General features: G+C 29.4%; 5 protein-coding genes across 5 annotated transcripts; all 5 read right to left on the bottom strand.

Annotated features, from left to right (window-relative positions):
• LOC105132149 (uncharacterized) lies at window positions 1–847 on the bottom strand. The gene is made up of 2 exons (XM_011035479.1): window positions 766–847; window positions 1–574 (listed from the first exon to the last, which is right to left on the bottom strand). The coding sequence occupies exons 1-2, from the start codon at window positions 807–809 to the stop codon at window positions 124–126; spliced, it is 495 nt and encodes a 164-aa protein (XP_011033781.1). The 5' UTR covers window positions 810–847; the 3' UTR covers window positions 1–123.
• A 4,927-nt stretch (window positions 848–5,774) lies between these two features.
• On the bottom strand, window positions 5,775–6,517 carry LOC105138173 (uncharacterized). The gene is made up of 2 exons (XM_011044198.1): window positions 6,415–6,517; window positions 5,775–6,276 (listed from the first exon to the last, which is right to left on the bottom strand). Exons 1-2 carry the CDS (start codon window positions 6,456–6,458, stop codon window positions 5,775–5,777), a joined length of 546 nt encoding a protein of 181 aa, XP_011042500.1. The 5' UTR covers window positions 6,459–6,517.
• A 3,334-nt stretch (window positions 6,518–9,851) lies between these two features.
• Window positions 9,852–10,700, bottom strand: LOC105132158 (uncharacterized). The gene is made up of 2 exons (XM_011035491.1): window positions 10,608–10,700; window positions 9,852–10,471 (listed from the first exon to the last, which is right to left on the bottom strand). The coding sequence occupies exons 1-2, from the start codon at window positions 10,649–10,651 to the stop codon at window positions 9,994–9,996; spliced, it is 522 nt and encodes a 173-aa protein (XP_011033793.1). The 5' UTR covers window positions 10,652–10,700; the 3' UTR covers window positions 9,852–9,993.
• Window positions 10,701–17,044: 6,344 nt separating this feature from the next.
• Window positions 17,045–17,867, bottom strand: LOC105132169 (uncharacterized). Its single transcript, XM_011035501.1, has 2 exons — window positions 17,819–17,867; window positions 17,045–17,618 (listed from the first exon to the last, which is right to left on the bottom strand). The coding sequence occupies exons 1-2, from the start codon at window positions 17,860–17,862 to the stop codon at window positions 17,177–17,179; spliced, it is 486 nt and encodes a 161-aa protein (XP_011033803.1). The 5' UTR covers window positions 17,863–17,867; the 3' UTR covers window positions 17,045–17,176.
• Window positions 17,868–19,564: 1,697 nt separating this feature from the next.
• LOC105132177 (uncharacterized) lies at window positions 19,565–20,340 on the bottom strand. Its single transcript, XM_011035514.1, has 2 exons — window positions 20,267–20,340; window positions 19,565–20,081 (listed from the first exon to the last, which is right to left on the bottom strand). Exons 1-2 carry the CDS (start codon window positions 20,308–20,310, stop codon window positions 19,808–19,810), a joined length of 318 nt encoding a protein of 105 aa, XP_011033816.1. The 5' UTR covers window positions 20,311–20,340; the 3' UTR covers window positions 19,565–19,807.
• Window positions 20,341–22,878: the final 2,538 nt, after the last annotated feature.

Below are 22,878 nucleotides of genomic sequence, written 5' to 3'. Positions count from 1 at the left end.
CTTCAAACATCCAAAGATTTCTTTAAAGGTAAAAAAAAACAGAGAGGGTGGGGAAGAGAACAACCAGAACTACTCCCAAACACGTATTTTCCTATGCCAATTACTCTAAGGACATGTAGTGAGCTAGACACGTGGCTGATTCAGATCCTCCTTGCGGCTCCTCACGCGTGCAATTAGCCTGGACAACATGTCATGTAACTTACTAGTTAACTGCCTTAAAATGTTGGACATCTCTCGGCTTGATTCATATGCGACTCCCATAAATAAACAGGCCCATATGACGGAAATAACGCACCCCAGAATTGGAGCAAGAATTGCTAGAAGCAATATCGCAGCAAGGGCACTGGCGAAGAGTCGGAGATTGCCAACCAGGGTGTAGTAAGTTGATTGTCGAGCTCGGAGCATAACTTCGGCCACCGATGCCGTGGCATAGATAAACAGAGCAACAAGGAAAACTGACATAATAACGTCGTGGCTGTCGAATGGAGAGCCTTTAATTGATTGGTACTTCACTTGGATTTGATTGTTTAGCGTCCCAACCAAGAGGGCAAATATTCCATGTTGCATAATAATGCTGTCATCACAACAAAAATTAAAATCGCTAGGTACGCAAAAATCAAGGACAATTTAAGAGGCTAATTCCTTGGCTGGAAAAATAGATGTATAGATATTAAAGTGAAGGTAGCATTAATACAAGAAAGAGAAAGTGACGGGCTTACAAGAACATAAAGGAAACAAAGCAAAAGAAATTTAATTTAGACTAACCTTTCTTTTTCGAAGGCAGGATTTTCCCTGGGGTTTTCAGCCATTCTGCTCAGCTCTATTTCTCTTCTCTACACAGATACTGTCTTTGTAATCGAGGAGGCTCAAATGGTTTCAAGTGTTTCTGCTGAATTTGGTGGTAGAGATGGGGGGGCCTTTTTTATATACGTTGAGGAATGAGGGAGAGGGAATTTCAGGCTGACCTTTTCGGTATTTTCTGATTGGTGGAACTTTGTGTGGGGCCTTTCTTGGAAGCTTGGATAACCAATAAAATGTCGGGAAGTCAAAATACGTCTTCAATTTTGTACAGAGACGCAATTTCAGATCCCTGTGTCTCACTAGAAGATCCAAGTCAGTCCCTGGAGGAAGAAAACTTGGAATCGTTCGTCAAAATATCAGCAGGCCACTCGAAGTCTGTAATTACAAGAACAATAAGAAAGTTCGTGAGAAGAAATGCGTTTATGTAAACAGCCAGCTCGTGACATGTTTTGGCTATAATACTTTGAAGGCCTCCTTTTTGAAGAAAATCAAAATTCCTTTTTACTCTGCTTGCGATCAACTGTATGATTTTAATGAAGATTTCTCATTCTTCTTCTTCTTCTTCTTATATATATATAATCAAGCATCCCCTCTCCTTCTTTCTTTTTTTCCCTTCATTTTTCAATGGAACAAGCCCACAATCCCTCTAAAAAAACCAAGACGAAAGAAGATTTGGTAATTACTAGTTAATATCATTCCACTCCATCCCAATTATGAGCTTGACTTCTCTAACAATCTTTCTTTTAAAGTAATGACTGTATGTTGGAGGAACTATATATAGAGAGAGACCAAAAATAAGAAAGATAGTGGTTTGTGTGTAGAGGGTGACCAGTGCAATGCACATATCTTTCAAGTTTATTTCTCATCCTCCTTTCTTTTAAGAAAAGGTGATTGAAGGAATTAGCCTTCATATATCTGGAAAAATATTTTACCGTTAAATATTTTTCATTTTTATGTTTGGCTCACTTTAAAAAATTTAGTCACTAATAAAAGAATATTTTATGATCAAAGAAATAATTAGCTTAGAAGTTAGTAGAATCTTTACCGTCCCTGGAAAAAATTGAAAAAATATAGATAAGTTCATTTTTTAAATATAATTGTCCAATAAGTTTAGTTATTAAGTTTTTCTTTCTAACAAGTCCGTGTCTTGTTATATTAAATATAATTGTTCAATAAGTTTTTAAATATTAAGTTTTATGATTTGTTTTTACATAATAAACTTACAGAATCAACCTACCTTACCGAGTGACATAGCTCATGACTTGTCAAAGCCACCTCTACGTTTCCTTTAAACTAAATCCTGTTTTAATTTTAGTGCTACATAAAAAAAATATCCACAGAATTATCATTAAAAACGGAAAAGTCACCAAAATATCTCTGGATAACCTTGTCTGAATAGAATCAGTAAACTAAATTTTACCTCTTTTAATGGTGTTTGAACAAGAAGACACGGTGTAATTAATTTAATTAAGGGTATGCTTGTTTGTGTTGTTTGACTGTTTTTTAAATTATTTTTTATTTAAAATATATCAAAATATTCGCTATAGTTATTTTTCACAGGTTTTGATATTCTAATTTAAAAAATAAAAAATATTATTTTAATTAAAAATATTTTTACAGAAGTATGTAACTAAGTAGTTATAACAATAAATAAAAGTAATTTTTCCGTATTAACTCCATCACTTAATAATACAGGTTTGTTATAGACTTTTGAGCCAAGGCCGACAAGTATTTGCAGATGTAAAAAGACAGTATTAGAATAAAAAGATAAACAAATAAGTTGCCCATGAGAGAGGGCCCCTTTCAGAGCGCAGACGCCCGTCTTCAGACAAACGAGGCGTTTTTTTTTAAAAAAAAAAAAGAAAAATAAATACATGAGACGTCCTTGCTCGTGAAGCGCACGGACGTACAACAGTCTGCATCGTTAATCGTAATTTTAAAATCCCATTTAGTTTGGTTGGTAAGTTGATCTGAAATTTAGCTAAATCAAGATAATTAGAACTCTGGTGATATAATGGTTTGATTTAGTAATTTGATTTGAATTAGTAATTTGGTTGATTGGCAAAACCTAATTAAAAATTTAGTTATAATTTATTCATTAATTTTTATCAAAATAATATCCTTTTTGATTTATAAAAAAAATTAAAGTTTACCTGGTTAAAATATGTAATCCAACTTTTTATACCGAGTTTAAAAACATTATAATTAATATTAAAAAATAAAATAAAAATTAAATAATTCTCTTTTATTATCAGGTTTTTTATTGACCAGGAATGTAAATGTATTTATGCATGATCTCGTAGGGTCAATCTATTGTTTACAAGTAATGTTTTATTATTAAATTGGTCTATGTGAAATGATAGAGGAATTTACCTTTGCTGAGCCAAAAAAACTCATATGAACAACATGTTATTTGTGAAATTTCATCCACTTTAACGAATTTCAATGAGCAAAAAATCATGTTTTAAGAGATTTTTATTAAAAAAAAAACCCACGAACTTCAACTAATTTTCATTCAAAATTCAAAAACATTATTTTATTAGTCTAAAAACTAAAAGTTAAATTGAATAAAAAAATATTTTCTGGCAATGATTAGATATCCAAATCATCTTTATTGGGTATTTTTTTCAGGATAAACTCATTTTTATTTTTATTAAAATTTATATTTTTTTATAACCGGAATGTAACTAATAAGAACTTTATCTCCACTGTTCTTTTCACTGAGAATTAACTTAAAAAAATATTTTATTACATCACTTAGAAGCAGTCGTTTATAAAATGAGAAAAAAAGAAAGTTAAGGGTTACTTTTATGTTTCCAATTTGAATCATTTACAATTGCATTGTTTGCTATGGAAAAGCCTTTTCTTTTAGTTATAGGTTTGCTTGGCCTTATTGTGTTCATAAGAAATACAAGTTTATTACAAGAGAAGTAGGAAACCAGTAAGCAGTCACATTCTTTTCTTAGATACCGCCTATTTTTCCCATTAAATGCTGTATTATAAGCTGTCTACCTAGATAGATAGCTCTGGATGAAAATTTAAATTTATTTATTTTAGATATTATTGGTTTAAATTTTATAAATTTTAATATTATTAAAAGTTTACATAATCGTTAATTTAAGAATCTATAAAATTATTTAAGGTATATATAAATTGATTTGATATTTATATTCATAAAAAAAAACATAATAAAGTTATTAAAGATTCATGTAATTGTTAATTTTAGAACTCATAAAATCAATCGAGATATATACAAACTTATTTTAACATCTATATTAATAATAATAATTAAAAAAAATCACAATAATATGAAATCAAATAAAGTCTGTATATTCAATTATTCTTGATTTTTGTTTCCTCTAAATTTCAACAAGTGAGTATAAAAATAAATGAAAAATGATAAGAATATACAACTAGATTCCAAAGCTAGATTGATAATAACTAAAAAATATTCTATTATTTTTAAATTTTATGATTGATCAAATTAATATTTTAATTATAACATCTTTAAATTATAAATTATGAAGTATATTTTCTCGTCTTGTAAGAACCTATCTTTTTGATTCGTGCTGCATTAATTATGAATGATGTAGGATAATCATATGAATTAAAAATCTATTCAACCTTATAATTAGACTGGTTAAATTAAATTAAAATTTAATTTGATATTTTTTTAAAAAAGTGTTAAAATAATATTATTTTTATTATTTTTAAATTTCATTTAAAAAAATTATTAACTGATGATGGATTTATATATAAAAAAAACTCCTCAGTATATTTGTGTTTATATATATATATATATATATATAGAGAGAGAGAGAGAGAGAGAGATGTAGGAGACGTGGGTGTGAGACCGAGGAGGTGTCTTTGTATTGGTTTATAGGGGCAGGGGAAAAAAGATGGAAAAACGCTTGGGACGTCCTGTTGGGTATCAGCGCACGGACGTATTGCACTGTTTATAGTCAAAGACGAATACTCCCCAACTTTTCACATCGCCACGTTTCAGAGTCGATGCTCCGTGGACATTATCCACGCGTCAGGTTTATTTTTAAATTAAACCAGTACTTGTTTATAATCTGATTAATCTAATTAAATCTAATAAATCTTGATTGAAATAGTTTTAATAATTTTTTTATCCAAAATAATACTATTTGAGCTAATTAAAACATTATTATTTTGTAATTGATCCGATAATCCATGAACTGAGATTTCAATCATACAATAACTATTATCTAAATATAAATAGGTGATTAACAAAATTAAAAGAAAAAAAAGATTGGGTGGGGAGCTCAAAATACGGTTTTCATTTTGTTCAGGATGCATTTTAACCTATCATTTTCTTTCATAGTAGATTGAGTTACAGAAAAAAAAAAAAATTGCAATCATTCATAAAACCTCTTTTGTTTTTACACAAAATGGGTGCACAGCCTGTACTTTAAAAACAGGTTGACCACGGGCTGATGAAGTCTTCTAACAGAGCATTGCAAAAATAATAAGTCAGTTCATTAAAAAAAAAACATAAAGTATAGTCTTACAAAAGTTTTTGCTACATCACTCTGAAGTACTCATTTGAATAGAAATGCGAAATAAAAAAAAAAAGATATACTTTCCACTGCTAGGAATCAAAACCATGTAAGAAGGAGATCTGTTATTTATGGAGATTTCTTATCCCTCTTTTATTAAATATTCAAATATTTTTTTAAAGAATAATGGGTGAGGAATGCCTTGAACTGGTGGTCTAAGCACAAACTCCATCCTATTTAGCCCCTCCGTGAGCTTGCCGACCACCAAATAAATCTAGCTCAGATAACTTTGCAAGTCTCGTTCCTCATACAAACAAAAAGAAGAGAAGGCCCATAAAAAGAGTGCAATATCCTTCAATAATCTAATTCTCTAGCGCGTTAGAAAAACAATATCACAACGTAAATATCAAAAAGCGGCTAGGAGCAACAAGTCCATAATTTAACACTATCCTAATCTGCCTCTGGACTTGTAAGGACCTGCACATTCGGCTCTGGAAGGACCTGTACATTCGACTGGTTTGGTTTCTCTTTGGGGCTCCTCACAATTGCAATTAGCTTTTTCAACAAGCGCAGTACCTCATCAGTTGTTTGGCTTAGCAACTGGCACAGATCTTGACATGATTCATATGCTAACTTCACAAATAAACAGGCCCACAAGACGGAAACGATGCAGGACACAACCAGGGAAAGAGTCACCAGAAGCAGAATTGTAGCAAGGGCGCTAGCAAAGAGGCGAATATTGCCGACAAGTCTTTGATGGACTGATTTCTGCGTCCGGAGTATAACCTCGGCAACTGATGTTGTGGCGTATATAAACAGAGCAGCAAAAAATGTTGACATGACCCCCTGGTGGGTGTCAAATGGAGAAACTCGCATTGACAGGTATTTCACTTGGATTTGGTTGCTTAACGTGTCCACAAGCAGGGCAAAAATGGCATGCTGCGCCACGATGCTGTCATCATAACAAAATTAAAATTACTTAAACACAAGAATTGAAGACGGTGAAAAAAAGGGAAAAAGGGAATTTAATTTGAATCCCTGTGAACTTGACGGGAAAAAAAAATATAAAGGCAAGAGGATAGAGAGTAACCTGTCTCCTTTGAAACCAAGCCGAGGCGGGTGGTTTTCTGCCATTTCCTGCAGCCTTCTTTTGCTAGAGAGATGTGGTCTTTTGGGTTAGGAGCTCTAGACAAATGGGTGAGGTGTCGATACTTCATTGATGGGGCGTTTTATAGGGGAGGAAAAGGGTTGAACTTTAAAGTCTCGAATGGGTGGGGTCTTCAAAAGACGTCTTTCGTTTTGTCAATTTTGTCAAAGACGTATTTTTCAAAAGCCGGCGTCCTGGGAAATTAATTAATCCTAGCTTCTCGCCAAAATATCAACTTCGTAGCTAAAGCTAATTTCAAAGGAGAAAAAAGAATCACGGCAACAGTTGTCACGGTATATATATATATTCATCTCATTAATATTAAATATAAAAAGCAATACAATTATAATGCCTTCGACGAATTATAGCAAAAACTATAATTCTAGTTTTATTTTATAGTAATTTAAAATTAGAAGAATAGGAGTCCTTTTTTCTTTGCAAGTGAGGAAAATCGACATATATTTTTCCTTAACCCGCAAATTAAATGAAAATCTTGTTTTTAATACTATAGTTGGGAGATACTATAAGAGTTGCATACGAGAAAAATTAAAAGGAAAAACATATCAACTCCCTTTTTAACTCTCTTCTCTTTAATATCTTTACATGAAGTCATTTTAAGTGGGGGGATCAGTAAAAAAATCAAACAATTAATTAAACTGAGAAAATTTAAAAAAAATAATTGAAATAACTAAATTAAAAAAAAAATTTAATTAAACTAATTACAATTTTAAAAAAACTCGGTCAATTTGATTCGATTTTATAAGAAAAAACTGAACTAAACTCGAATCGAAAAATAAAAAACTCAACTAAAATCAAGAGAAACCGGTTTGAATCAGTTTTTATCTTAAAAAATCAAGCCGAACCAAAACTAGTCGGTTTGAACTGGTTTTGATTTTAAAAAAAAATTAGCTTGATTATTTTTTTATTAAAACTTAACCAAACAAAAAATAATCATTCCTGATTTTAAACCATAAAATTAGTTTTTTTAGACTGAAATCCTAAAAAATTATCAATTTTCCCCATTATTATTCTATCAATAAATAAAGAAATCAATTAATAAAACAGTAGAATTAACATTATAGTATTTCTCCAATACTAATTAATAACTAAATTCTATCCAGTCTCTTATTAATAAAACTATCAATATTGCTACTATTATTTTAAAACATTATTGATTCCCGAGCACTAGGATTTTTTTTAAATGAATCCTAAAACATAGGTTAATTATATTGTTTTATATTACCTTAATTATGTTGCTTTATATTACCTTAACACCATGTAAAATTCTAAATAATATAAAAAAATAGAAAGAAAAAAAAAACAATATAGACTAATTAAATAATACAAGTTTGAAGTACCTGTCAATAAACTATAATGGTTACTTTTTGAAGAGTGGATCAGGTTAATATATTTTTAATGGTTAATGTGCAGAATATTGTTGAGGTCGCGGGTTTTTAATTTAGGGGGCGCATGGATCTGTCTTCAACCATGTGCCTGGTATTTTTTAATAAGCCTGACCTAGCTCATGCAAGAATTTTTTTTTATTTGGTATATTTTTTTTTATTTTTTTAAATTTTATTTTTTAATATTATATTTCTAGTTTATTTTAATATTTAATATTAAAATAATTATAAGTAAATTTTTATATTTTTTATCATATTATAAAAAAATATTTAAATCCAACATATTTTATAATTCAGGTTATAAGTTTTTTTATTTTTTTAATTTTTTTATTTAATTTTGAGTTTTTAATAAATTTTATTATTTAGTAATGAATTGATTATGAATTATAAATTAATTTTTATATTTTTATCATATTATAAAATATAAAAATCAATTCAATTTAGTAGAGTTTATAATGTTTTTGTGGTTAATTAAGATGAACATGATATTTTTTTTTAGATTTATCTAATGATTAAAGTTATATTAGAATATTTTTTATATGATTAAATTTCAAATAAATAAATATTTAGATTGAGATTTCAAATTTAAATTGCTTTACAGAGATTAATAATAAATACAAATACTTTTAATAATTTAAATATTACTTTTTTATATTCCAGAAAATTTAGATGCAACCCACACCGAAAGTGCGGGCTCTAAACTAGCAAGGGTAACTAAATGTACTGACGTGTACCATGCAGGGTGAAGAATATTTTAACTTCTAATTGGCTAACCGAATCTGTATTTACCCCTAACCAAGCTTGAAGACACAAACCTTTTTGTTAGTGTGTTGACCATAAGTCGAGATAAAAAAAATAAATAAATCTGACAGTCCTCTTTAATAAAAAAAACAAAAAATCTTATTTCATTTTATTTTTTTACATGCCAGGTAAATTCCTCGTAATCAACATCTTCTCAGATCTTCCTCTTCAAACATACAAATATTTCTTTAAAATAATAATAATAAAAAAAAAAAACAGAGAGGGCGGGGAGGAGAACAACCAGAAATAGTCCCAAACAAGTATTTTCCGCTGCCAATTACTCAATCTAAATTCTAAGGACACGCGGTGACCTAGACACGTGGCTGATTCAGATCCTCCTTGCGGCTACTCGCGCGTGCAATTAGCCTGGTCACCATGTCAAGTAACTTACTAGTTAGCTGGCTTAAAATGTTGGACACTTCTCGGCTTGATTCATATGCGACTCCCGTAAATAAACAGGCCCATATGACGGAAATAACGCACCCCAGAATTGGAGCAAGAATTGCTAGAAGCAATATCGCAGCAAGGGCACTGGCGAAGAGTCGGAGATTGCCAACCAGTGTGTAGTAAGTTGATTGTCGAGCTCGGAGCATAACTTCGGCCACCGATGCCGTGGCATAGATAAACAGAGCAACAAGGAAAACTGACATAATAACGTCGTGACTGTCAAATGGAGAGCCTTTAAGTGATTGGTACTTCACCTGGATTTGGTTGTTTAGCGTCCCAACCAGGAGGGCAAATATTCCATATTGCATAATAATGCTGTCATCACAACAACAATTAAAATCGATAAGTACGCAAATATCAAGGACAATTTAAGAGGCTAATTCCTTGACTGGAAAAATAGAGTCTAAAGTGAAGGAAGCATTAATACAAGAAAGAGAGAGTTTTTGCTGCACTACTTTGAAGTACTCATTTGAATAGAAATGGGAAATAAAAAAAGATATACTTTCCACTTCTTGGAATCAAAACTATGTAAGAATTAGAAGATCTGTCATTTATGGAGATTTCTTATTCCTCTTTTATTAAATATTCAAATATTTTTTTTAAATAATGGGTGAGGAATGCCTTGAACTGGTGGTCCAAGCACAAACTCCATCCTATTTAGCCCCTCCATGAGCTTGCCGACCACCAAATAAATCTTAGCTCAGATAACTTTGCAAGTCTCATTCCTCATACAAACAAAAAGAAGAACAGGCCCATAAAAAGAGTGTCATATCCTTCAATTATCTAATTCTCTAGCGCGTTAGAAAAACAATATCACTGCTTAAATTACAAAAAACAGCTAGGAGCAACAAGTCCATGATTTAACACTATCCTAATCTGCCTCGGGACTTGGAAGGACCTGTACATTCGACTGGTTTGGTTTCTCTTTGGGGCTCCTCACAATTGCAATTAGCTTTTTCAACAAGCGCAGTACCTCATCAGTTGTTTGGCTTAGCAACTGGCACAGATCTTGACATGATTCATATGCTAACTTCACAAATAAACAGGCCCACAAGACGGAAACGATGCAGGACACAACCAGGGAAAGAGTCACCAGAAGCAGAATTGTAGCAAGGGCGCTAGCAAAGAGGCGAATATTGCCGACAAGTCTTTGATGGACTGATTTCTGCGTCCGGAGTATAACCTCGGCAACTGATGTTGTGGCGTATATAAGCATAGCAGCTAAAAATGTTGACATGACTCTCTGGTGGGTGTCAAATGGAGAAACTCGCATTGACAGGTATTTCACTTGGATTTGGTTGCTTAACGTGTCCACAAGCAGGGCAAAAATGGCATGCTGCGCCACGATGCTGTCATCATAACAAAATTAAAATGATTCAAACACAAGAATTAAAGACGGTGAAAAAAAGGGAAAAGGAAATTTAATTTGAATCCCTCTGAACTTGATGGGAAAAAAAAAATAATGGCAAGACGATATAGAGTAACCTGTCTCCTTTGAAACCAAGATGAGGCGGGTGGTTTTCTGCCATTTGCTGCTGCCTTCTTTTGCTAGAGAGGTGTTGTCTTTGGGGTTTGGTGCTCTAGCCAAATGGGTGAAGTGTTGTTGCTTCATTGACGGGGCCTTTTATAGGAGAGGAAAGCGTTGAAGTCTCGAATGGGTGGGGTCTTCAAAAGACGTCTTTCGATTGTGAATTTTGTCAAAGACGTATTTTTCAAAAGCCGGCGTCCTGGGAAATTAATTAATCCTAGCTTCTCGCTAAAATATCAACTTCGTAGCTAAAGCTAATTTCAAAATAAATAAAAAAACGAATCATTGCAATTGTCAAGATATATATACATATATACAGTTCCAGTTTTATTTTATAGTAATTTAAAATTAGAAGAATAAGAGTCCTCTTTTCTTTGCAAGTGAGGAAAATCGACATATAGTTTTCTTTAATCCGCAAATTAAATGAAAATCTTATTTTTAATATTATAGTTGGGAGATACCATGAGAGTTGCATATGAGAAAAAATAAAAGAAAACATATCAACTCCCTTTCTAACTCTCTTCCCTTTAATATCTATCTATATATGAAGTTATTTTAAACCATTAATTTTTTAAAAAAGCAATTAAAAATTTAAAAATATCACCCAATTTAATTTGATTTTATAAGAAAAAACTGAAAAAAATCAAATTTAACTAAACCCAAATAAAAAAATTGATCTAAACTGAAAAACCAAACAAAATATATATATATATATAATCAAAAACTAAAAAAACAGAGCTAAAACAAAAAATCTAGACCAAACCAATTTAAATCTATTTTTATCTTGAAAAACCTAACTGGACTGAACCAAAACCGGTTAGTTTGAACCAATTTTATTTTTTTAATTTTGATTTGATTTTTCTTTTTATAAAATTGAATCCAATTGAAATAATTACCTCTAATTTTAATTTTAAGCCACTAGAATTAGGTTTTTTAGACTGGAATACTAAAAAATTATCAAGTTTTCCCACTGTTATTCTATCAATAAATAAAATAGTAGAATTAACATTGCAGTACTTCTCCAGTACTCATTAATAACTAAATTCTATCCAGTCTCTTATTAATAAACCTATCAATATTGCTGCTATTATTTTAAAACATTATTGATTCCCGAGCAGTAGGATTTTTTTTTTTTAATGAATCCTAAAACATAGGTTAATTATGTTGCTTTATATTAGATCTATACCATGTAAAATTCTAAATAACATAAAATACATTATTCTTAAACTGTACAGTGCTACATCGATACTTTAATTTTATTATGATAACTTTAAAAAGGCCTAGAAATAATCTAATAAGAAAGATGAAGTATAAAAATTTGAAAATAGTTAAATTACATCAAATTGTTAAATTGAATTCTTAGTTAATTTTTTTATACATTGCTTCTGGTTTTCTGGACAAATACTGAAAGTATAAAAAATCAATGTTTTCTTAATACTTGATTAATTAAGATTTTTATTCGTGTATTCAATACTAATTTATATTCAGTTTTACACGACTAAAAAGAATAAAATAAACATGGTTCGTAGTGATATAATGTCAAGGGAAAATTGTTAAGTAATTTTTTATTTTTAATGATTATATATATTTAACCTAACTATTAATTATTAATTTCTGAGTGATAATTCAATTTACGTTTGTAATATTAATTTACTCAAGTTAAGAAATATTTTATATGATTCAGGTTTTAAATAGATTAATCTAATTCTAATTATCAAGGTTTTATGAAATTATTTAAAAATAAAATATGTTTATTTAATAAGCATTAAAGTTTCATTCATTTATAAATCTTTAACAATCTATTAGAAAATAGAAAGAAAAAAAAATATAGATTAATCAAATAATACAAGTTTGAAGTGCCTGTCAATAAACTAGTGGTGTGTAAAATTAAAGACACTTAATAGATTTATGCTAATAGTACGATCAATGGATGTTTTCAAAAAACCTGTTAATAGTCATTTAACATTCTTAATCAATCATAGTATTTTTTAATTTATTGTAAATATTTTTAAATATCAACATGCAAAACAGCGCTTATTTTATATTTTTAATGAATAATATTTTTTGTATGTTTTTTTAACACAAATTAAGAATAAATGAAATTTCATAAATAGACGCTTACAATCTTTAATGGATATGAAAATGATTGCTTATGATTGGAGACTTCTGGAATGGCAAACGGGCGAGACGTCCTCGAGCTGAATTGAATTGTTAATAGGCAAACAAAATGAATGGGGGTGAAAGGCTGATTGAATCGACGGTTTAGGGATTGACACGTTGAGTTCTGTAAGGTCTTAATAGTCAATTCAAACATGCCGGGATAGTGGGCCAATGACACCCTCCATCCACTCGACTGGTGGGTTAATAGTTTATTTAATATTTAAAACTTAAATATTTTTTTATGTTTAAAAAAATTATGATCTTTATAGCATGTATAGCATGTAGCGTGAATATACAAACCAGTCTAATCTACACGCATTACACTGTAATATAATTCAAATCAATATTTAATATGATAGAAAATAGTCTTTATATTGTCAATATGTTTTATAATATTGTAACATTTGTTATCTAAAGAATGGAAAAACAATATATGTGTCCGATGCAATTGATTCTCAATATTAAAAGATATATGATTCTCAATATTATAAATGCATAATAAAAACACAAGTAATTTATTTAAAATTTCATAAGAAAATAAATTGAAAGATAAATTATAGTAATTTGTTTTTGGTATTATGAAATTTTAAAAACCCTTTATAAAAGACCAATTACTGAAAAAATAATAATTAAACAAAACAATTCAAAGGAAACAATGGAGAAGATAATAGTTAAAAAAATAAGATCAAATATCAAATCAAGTAAAACAAAGCTAGGCATTGTTGTTCTGGAACGCACCTAGCCTAGGAGAGAGGAAAAAACAGAAGAAGTTGTTGCCATTTGCTTGGTTTTTTTTATATATATTACTGATTTGATAATAAAAAACACAAAGTTCAAGTTTCAAGCCCCTTGATTTTTAATAATAAAATATCCTAAAATCATATAAAAAATATTTATATATTCAAATCTATTTTTAATATATAAACACCATACATAATAAACTCTCGTAATAAAAAAATACATTAATAACAAAATTATTATTTTTATAATCAAAATATAGTTGATCAAATTTTTTTATGTCTTCATTTCAAAATGACTTTTTATTACATCTATGAAAATTCAAAAATTAAAATTCAATAAAAATAAAGTTTCGAATCAAGGTATAAATAATAAAATGAACAAGGATTGAAATTTCAAAAGCAAAACTTGGAGGGCCAAATTGTAGCTTGCCATGCTTTAAATGAAATTAGACTATTTTTATTTCAATTTCGGTTTTTTATCTTTTGATTTTTTAGCAACAATCTAAAATTCTATCTCATTGTAAAATTAATTTTTATTTCAACATTAAAATAATACATGATATATTGGATCAATTAGAGCATGTAAATAAAAAATCATATCACCACATAAAAACATGTCCACGTAACTTAGTTCATAACGAGGGTATATTATGTAATTAAAAGAATTATGGGGGTATTTTAGTATATTTACATTGTAATTTTTATTTTTAATCGAGAAGTTATTGATGTGTATTACACATGCCTCAATAAGTAAGTAGCGCCCGTGCTATTAAAAAGGAGCATGAGATACTTTTTGGTAATCAAATTTGGTTATCCATCGTATAACTAAATATGTAGACGTGTCTTTTTTATATGGTGCAGTGTGTGTAGATATATCATGATTAGATTACCATCGATGATCGATTGTTTGTTTTTTTTTTCTTCTAACAACTAAAAATCACAATTATACTCTATTCATTTGTTATTTGCTTAGGTCTAACATGAATTATGAGACTCAAGCATCTTAGGTCCTGCAAACATGTTAGATCTGAGCTACTTGGATTTAGAAATAATAAAAAGTCCTAGAACCATGAGCTTGGCAACAATACCTAAGAAAAATGAGCATAACATGATGTTTAGACTCAAGTCAATTGAACACGACATGTTTTTCAGGTCCAAATCACTTCAGTCTGGTACATGCTAGATCCACGAGCAATATACTAGTACTAGATACTATGTCTGTGCAATGCTGCAGGCTTGTGGTATGCTTGTGTGTTAATATGAGTTTGTTAAAAAATTATATAACAGTAATTATACAGAGAAAAACTGTTACAATCCACAATGTTTTTAAGGAAAAAAATTACAAAACTAAATTTTTTATCAGTTTAATATTTAAAAAATAAAATGAACAAAGAAAATTTTGGAAAAAATCATAAAAAAATACATGGAGAAATATTGTAGCAATCCATAGTGTTTTAAAGAAAAAAACTATGAAATTAAATTTTCAACTAGCTCAATATAAAAAAAATAAAATTAACAAAAACAAAAGGAAAAAAACCATGTAGGGAAACACTATAGCAATTTATTGTGTTTCATAAGAAAATTTACAGTTGTAATTCTCACCCAGCTCAATATTAAAAACAATAAAATTAATAAAGATAATTTTAAAAAAATCATGTGAGGAAACACTGCAGCAATCCATAATATTTTTAAGAAAAAAACTACGAAATTGAATTCTCAATCAATTCAATATAAAAAGAATAAAATCGACAAAGACAATTCTGGAAAAATAAAAAAAATCATAAAAAAAGAAAAACAAACCTCATGAAAAAACATTATAGCAATCCATAGTGTTTTCAAAGAAAAAAACTATAGAACTAAATTTTTAATCACCTTCATATTAAAAAAAAATTAACAAAAACAATTATTGAAAAAAAACACAAAAAAAATGAAATAAGAAGACAATTTTGGAAAAAAGAAGCAAAAAAAATAAATAAAAAAAACACGTGGAGAAAGTTAAAACTAAAATTTCAATCAGCTCAATATTTAAAAAATAAAATTGACAAAGATAATTTTTTAAAAAATCTATAGGGAAATATTATAGTAAAACAAAAATCATGTAGGGAAACATTATAACAATCCACAATGTGTTAGAGAAAAAAAACTACAAAGTAAACTTTCAAAACAAAAATCATGTAGGGAAACATTGTAATAATTCACAATATTTTAAAGAAAAAAACAACGAAGCAAACTTTCCAATCAGCTCTATATGATAAAAATAAAATCGATAAAGATTATTTTACAAAAAAAAATTATGTAGGAAAATAATATAGTACTTCACAAAGTTTTTTTTTTAAATTATAGAACTAAATTTTTAATCAGTTTAATATTAAAAAAATTAACAAAAATAATTTAAAAATATAAAAACAAAAAAGAACAAACAAAAGAAAAAAGAAAAAGCATGTGGCAGGGGAAACTACAATATTTACCCCATGTCATTTAGAATATTAATTAATGATGAAATTATAAATAAATAAAGTTTAATAATCAAAATAAAATAAAAAACTTAAATGATTTAAAAAAAAGAGAGTCCATGAATATAAGAGTGAGCTGTGAAATAAGTATGGGTGCACAGTAAACAACAACCAGCTTATTTAGTTATATTTTGTAATTTGCCAATATTTCATATTCAACCACCATACGAATATAATCCCAATACTTACCTAAATATTAATTTCTTCTCTAACTGCATCCGATTTTCTTCGTGGTGAGGGTATTTTGTTTTTCCTTGTAGTATATCCACGGATGACGTGCCAAGTGTTAGACTCGTCCACGTGGCGGCTCAAGTCTAGCTTCCAAAGAGATTATAATCGGTTACTGTATCAACAGTAATCAAAGTTAATATACTTTTTAAATCATGGGAGTAATGTTGAGAATATGAGTTTGAAACTTTGGGGGCACAATGTTGTCCTAAATGACAAGTGGCTTATCTGTTGTCAACTCGTCTAACTCTTTTAAATAGGCCCAACCTAGCTCATGCAAGAATGGGCTTTTTTGTTTTTTATTTTTCATTGATTTTTTGATTTTTTTTATTAATTGGGTGTGAATTAAATTTGTTTTTTATTTTACGGATCTAACCAATAAATAAGGTTGTATTGGAACATTTTTTATAGAATTTAATATAAAAGTTTATATAAAAAATAGCATGACTGAGAATTTTTAAATTTAAACTGTTATACCGATTTTAATTACAATCACACAATTTTTTTAATGCTTCAAATATTATCTTTTTACATAAAATAAAATAAAATTGAGCACAGCCTCTTACAAAAGCGTGTTAGATAAACTAAATGTTCTGACGTGTACCGTGCTGGGTGAAGAATATTTTAACCGAATCTGTATTTAGCCCCTAACCAAGCTTGAAGACACAAACCTTAAAAAAATTCTAACTTCATTACATTTTTTACATGCCAAGTAAATCCCTCGTAATCAATATCTTATCAAATCTTCCTCTTCAAACAGGCAATGCTTTTTTTTACAAAAAGTAAAAAAAAAAGGGGCTGGGAGGAAGTGAACAACAGGAAATAGTCCCAAACAAGTATTTTCCCGTGCCAATTACTCCATAAATTCTAAGGACATGTAGTGACCTAGACACGTAGCTGATTTGGCTCCTCCTTGCGGCTCCTCACGCGTGCATTTATCCTGGTCAACATGTCAAGTAACTTATTAGTTATCTGGCTTAAAATGTTGTACAACTCTTGCCTTGATTCATATGCGACTCCCATAAATATACAGGCCCAGACGACTGAAATAATGCACCCCAGAACTGGAGCAAGAATTGCTAGAAGCAATATTGCAGCAAGGGCACTGGCAAAGAGTCGGAGCTTGCCAGCCAGTGTGTAGTAAGTTGATTCTCGAGCACGGAGCATGACTTCGGCCACCGAGGCCGTTGCATATATAAACAGAGTTACGAGGAAAACTGGCATAACAACGTCGCGGCTGTCAAATGGGTTTGATTGTTTATTCATTTGGATTTGATTGTTTAGCGTCCCAATCAGGAGGGCAAATACTCCATGTTGCATAATAATGCTGCCATCACAACAAAAATCAAAATCACTTCGTACGCAAAAATTAAGGAAAATTTAAGTGGCTAATCCCCTGAGTGAAGCTTCAACAGTAAAAAAGAAAATATTGAAGTAAAGGAAGCATTAATCCAGGAAAGAGAGAGTGATGGGCTTAGGAAAAAAACAGGAAAGGAAACAAAACCTAGAAATTTATTTTAGACTGACCTTTCTTTTTCGAAAGCAGGATTTGCCCCAAGGTGCTCAGCCATTCTGCTATGTTAAACTTTACACAGATACTGAAGCTCGAATGGGTTTCAAGTTTTTAGCGGGGAGGGCATTTTATACACGTTGAGGAGGACAGGGAGGTTCTGGCTGGCCTTTTCAGTATTTTTTGACTGGTGGGACTTTGTGTGGGGCCTTTCTTGGAGAGCTTGGATAACCAATAAAATGTCCCCAAGTCAAAAAACGTCTTCAAAAAACGTCTCCATTCATCAAAATATTAGCAGCTCCATCAAAGTCTTCGAACACAGAATTACAAGAACAATAAGAAGGTTCGTCTGAAGAAATGTGTTTATGTAAACAGTCAGCTTGTGACATGTTTTGGTTACAATACTTTGAAGGCTTTGTCATTCCACTCCAAGACCAGGGCGAAAAATATTTTACATGATTGAGATTTTAAAGAGATTAATTTAATTATAATTATGAAGATTTTATGAAATTATTTAAAAATAACAAATGTTTATTTCATAAACATTGAAGTCTTGTTCATTTATAAATGTTCAACAGTATATTAGAAAATAGATAAAAAAAAATATAGATTAATTAAATAATACAAGTTTAAAGTACCTGTCAAGAAACTAGTGTGCGTAATTAAAGACGGTTAGTAGATTTATGCTAATATTATGATTAATGGATGTTTTCAAAAAACCTGTTAATAATCATTTAACATTTTTAATCAATTATAGTATTTCTTTTAATTTATTCTAAATATTAAAAATATCAACATGCAAAACAGCGCTTATTTTATATTTTTAAGGAATAATATTTCTTATATTTTTTTAACACAGATCAAGAATAAATGAAATTTCGTAAATAAACGCGTACAATCTGTAATGGAAATGCTGAAGAAGGATTATGTTTTTAAAGCAACACAAAAAGATGAAAATGATTGCATATGACGGGAGACTTCGAGAACGGCAAGGTTTTTTTCTCTTTAAAACAACTAAGAAAGCAAACGGGCGAGACGTCTCCAGCTAAACGTCCTGCACCCCGCTCCATCCCACTCCAAGACCTATGCGAAAAAGTCAAAAAAACCAAGACGTGAGAAGATTTGGTAAGTACTAGGTAGTATCATTCCATCCATCCCAAAAATACATTTAAAATTTTGTCATTTATCTTTTTTATTAAAAAAATACTTTATAATAAGTTTTGTTACGTAATCTTTTTTTTAGACTTTTTTAAATTAAAGATTTGTAATCGTCCAGATTTATTCTTGTTAATTGTTATGATTCTTAAAAAGATTTCCAAGACACACGTTAATTATGCTGGAGAACATTAAATTTTATATTTTAAAAAAATATGATTTGTAAATATGGAGAATACTTTTCTCTTTTTTACTATCATAATTTGATTTTGATATAATCAAGATTAAAAAATAATGATAATATAAAAAATATTATAGCCATAAACTATTTCAAGAGTGGAGAAATATGATACTATAAAAAATTATTATTACAGTGTTTTTTAATAAGGATAAAAAAATCAATTAATGGCTTATTTTTTTAAGTATATGAAGTGCCCATATGTGTCGCACAGTTAAAAAATGATTTTTTGAAAATGATAAAATATTAAGTAAAACTTATTAGTTTTAAAAGATTAGAATAAAATTATTGATAGTTTATTTTTTAAAAAAAATAAACTTATATGAACTTCTTACGGCTCCTCTGCATTTGCAATTCCCATATATGCAAAAAGAATCACAGAAAAGTGACCTCTTCTCTATTCAATTCTCTTGTACAACAACAAATACAACATATCTTGACAATCTAACAATACATGTGAAGAGAACGGGTGGGCGGAAGCAAGTGAATCGAAGGCAATCATTCAATACAATGCTACACTTTCTGCTGACCTGCCTGGGTCCTCTTTACGGCTCCTCTCACCTTCAAATAGCTTTCCCAACACTAAGCCGAGCATATTTACAGAAATGATACACTACCCCCAAGCAAGCACCAGAAGGAAAACTGTAGCAAGGGCGCTGGCAAAGTAGCGGATGTTGCCGGCAAGCCTCTGGTAAACTGATTCCTGGCTCCGCGGTATCGCCTCGGCCACCGATGCTGTGGCGTATATAAACAGAGCCGCCAAAAATGCTGACATGACCCACTTGTGAGTATCGTATGGAGAAGTAGGCATGGATTGGTATTTCACTTGGATTTGTTTATTTAATGTGTCCACGAGCAGAGCGAAGACTCCATGATGCACAGCGATGCTGTCACCATTAACAAAGTTAAAATTGCTTCAGGAAGGTCATCTTACAAAACAGTGTGTATATATAACTTTTGTTCTATTGTTGAGGAAGTTAATTGATAAGAAAAGGAAATTAGTACTAACTTCATTTAATAATCAAGTAAAAGTAAAAAAGATGAAGAACTAAGCAAAGAGATTTATAATAACCTGTCTCTCTCGAATCCAAGATTTGGCACCTGGTTTGCAGCCATTTTCTTCTTCTTTCTTTTGCTACAGAGATGCTGTCGAGTTCAAAGATGGGCGAAGAGGGGCAAGGCTTCTTTTTTATAATAATCGGCGAATCACAGCTGGAGGTTCCTTGTCCAGGAAAATTAAAGTCTAGTGGGGTCCTCGAGACGTCTTCAGGACGTATTTTCGAAACCCCGTCTTGAGCTAAATAAAAATTAAATAATCCTAGCGTTCGCTAAAATATTAACCTCGTCTACTCGTACTTTTTAAACCTGAACTGAATTTTAGGTTTTCATCGAGTATCAAATTATCAACATTATTTTTTTAAATTAAAATAATATTTTTTAATAAAAAATTAAAATTAATATGTCAAAATTAAAATTTTTACCATATTTTATTAAATTAACTTGTCTAGTCACCTCAAGTTTTATTTTTTTTAAATCAACCTGATACCAGTTTTGATCGACCAACAGACCAACCAGTTTTCAAAACTATGCGTCTACTTGTTAAAAAAAAAGGCACTCCTAACCAAACTTGACAGGATGACAAGAACGATTACAAATTCACTTGGGTTTTAATTTTCAACCGACATTGGGCATTTTATAAAACCAACTAATATTTAATTTCACAGAATTACAAAATTACTTAAAAGAATTTCAAATAATTTAATTTTTAAAGAAAAATATGTATTTTTTTAGTTAAAATTATTTATTTTTCTTTATGCTTTTTTATTTTTATATGAAATGTTTTTTATAAACAACATGATTTTTTGAATTAAACAATTAAAAGTTTTAAAATAAAAAATTATAGTGATTTAAATTATTTAAACTCAGGTTGAAAAAATTGTTTATTTAGCCAGTCCTTTCTCTTCTTTATTCATTTATTTATTTTTATTTTGAGAAAATAAATTATTAGAAATATTTTTTATATAAAAATCCATCATAATCTCTGAATTATATGAAAAAAAAAAAGCAACATAAAGAATTGAAAGTGAAAAAACAATAAAATATATATCTTATTCTCATTGAATATTCGGGTGCTTTGTTTAAATATATCATGCATAGCAGTTTCATATATAATTATAAAAAACATAAATATATTTTATTAAAAAATATAATGTAATATAGTGATTTTTAAAATATCATCATAATTATATAATTAAAGAGAATTCTATTTTAATAAATTTTATTTTTTAAAAAAGAAAAGATGCTAAAAAAGATAGGTGCCCATAAGTCTAGATTGCTAGGCTCATGTGCCTGATGAATAAAAAACTTATTAAATAATACCTAAAGTTAAATTTTTCTTGGAACATACTTATTTTTAAATCATAAATGAATATTAATTTTAATTCAAAGTGATATATAAAAATACTTATTTCATGGGTTTAAAAAACTAACTTGAAGTTGTCTAGTCACCTATTAGTTATATTAAAATTTAATTTAATTTAAATTTTTTTAAAAAATATTCATTAAAATGGATTTATTCAAAAAAAGAAATCTCATATATATATATATATATAAGTGTGTGTGTGTGTCTATATATATATATATATATAGAGAGAGAGAGAGAGAGAGAGGGAGGGAGGGAGGGAGGGAGATCCGGGGGGGTGCAGGAGACATGGGTGGAGTAGCAAGCAGATGTTGGGTGGAGTACCAAGCAGATGTCTTTGTACGAGTTTTTACTGGTGCGGGGGAAAAAAGAAGGTAGAAAAACTATTGAGACGTTTTCTTGGATACGAGTACACCGACGTACTGCCACTGTTTATATAGTCAAAGAAAAAGATAGAGAAACGGTTGAGACGTCCTCTTGGATACGAGCGCAAGGACGTACTGCACTGCACTGTTTATATAGTCAAAGACGAATACTCGCCAACTTCACATCACCACGTTTCACTGTTTAATTTTTTTTTTATATTTTGATATTAAAATATTATTATAGTAATGCAGTGAAGGGTTGATATTGAGGTGCCATTTACGCGGCTGCGTTTTTTTAGTTATTTCGTAAAAAAAAAAAATCAATTTATTGTACATGTTTCCATATAATTTTTATATTTAAAACATAATTAATAAAAAGAAGATAAATACTGCTTTTCATTCACTGTACATAATAATTACATTGTTCATACTTTATCTAATTTTGTTACATGCTTAAAAAATTATGAAAACTGTAATTCTTATCGAATAAATTTTATATGTAATGTAATTATAAATAGTTTAATAAAATAAAAAAAATATTTTATATAAAGTATTATTTATTTCATGATATAATAGGAGTAATTAATTCTATAATAGTTAAATTTAAAATCATCAATATTAATATATATTTTTAAAAATTATTTTATAACTTCAATTTCAAAAGTTTTTTTAACCAAATACATTAAATTATTTTTTCTTTAACTTCAATTCCAACCACAATTTTAACCAAACATCTATTTTTTCAAACCAACCTCAACTAAAAATATTTGTTTTAAAATATTTTTTTTCAAACCACAACCACAATATCTACCACAACACCAAACACACTCTGAAAAGTTGTTATTGCAGCTCATTTTTTTTCTTACCCTAATTATACAAATTTCTCTTTCTCTCTCC

The sequence above is a fragment of the Populus euphratica genome, unplaced genomic scaffold (assembly GCF_000495115.2).
Source record: "Populus euphratica unplaced genomic scaffold, PopEup_1.0 scaffold2.1, whole genome shotgun sequence".
Classification (NCBI taxonomy): domain Eukaryota; kingdom Viridiplantae; phylum Streptophyta; class Magnoliopsida; order Malpighiales; family Salicaceae; genus Populus; species Populus euphratica.
The sequence above is the reverse complement of the archived record's forward strand: the minus strand, read 5'-3'. Positions and strand labels throughout refer to the sequence as shown.

What these genes read in the sequence shown, in the direction of transcription:
- LOC105132149 (XM_011035479.1), bottom strand. Translation starts at nt 809, where the DNA reads ATGGCTGAAAACCCCAGGGAAAATCCTGCCTTCGAAAAAGAAAG. An exon ending in CCTGCCTTCGAAAAAGAAAG is followed by an intron (nt 575 to 765) that starts GTTAGTCTAAAT and finishes TTGTGATGACAG; the next exon opens with CATTATTATGCAACATGGAA.
- LOC105138173 (XM_011044198.1), bottom strand. Translation starts at nt 6,458, where the DNA reads ATGGCAGAAAACCACCCGCCTCGGCTTGGTTTCAAAGGAGACAG. An exon ending in CTTGGTTTCAAAGGAGACAG is followed by an intron (nt 6,277 to 6,414) that starts GTTACTCTCTAT and finishes TTATGATGACAG; the next exon opens with CATCGTGGCGCAGCATGCCA.
- LOC105132158 (XM_011035491.1), bottom strand. Translation starts at nt 10,651, where the DNA reads ATGGCAGAAAACCACCCGCCTCATCTTGGTTTCAAAGGAGACAG. An exon ending in CTTGGTTTCAAAGGAGACAG is followed by an intron (nt 10,472 to 10,607) that starts GTTACTCTATAT and finishes TTATGATGACAG; the next exon opens with CATCGTGGCGCAGCATGCCA.
- LOC105132169 (XM_011035501.1), bottom strand. Translation starts at nt 17,862, where the DNA reads ATGGCTGAGCACCTTGGGGCAAATCCTGCTTTCGAAAAAGAAAG. An exon ending in CCTGCTTTCGAAAAAGAAAG is followed by an intron (nt 17,619 to 17,818) that starts GTCAGTCTAAAA and finishes TTGTGATGGCAG; the next exon opens with CATTATTATGCAACATGGAG.
- LOC105132177 (XM_011035514.1), bottom strand. Translation starts at nt 20,310, where the DNA reads ATGGCTGCAAACCAGGTGCCAAATCTTGGATTCGAGAGAGACAG. An exon ending in CTTGGATTCGAGAGAGACAG is followed by an intron (nt 20,082 to 20,266) that starts GTTATTATAAAT and finishes TAATGGTGACAG; the next exon opens with CATCGCTGTGCATCATGGAG.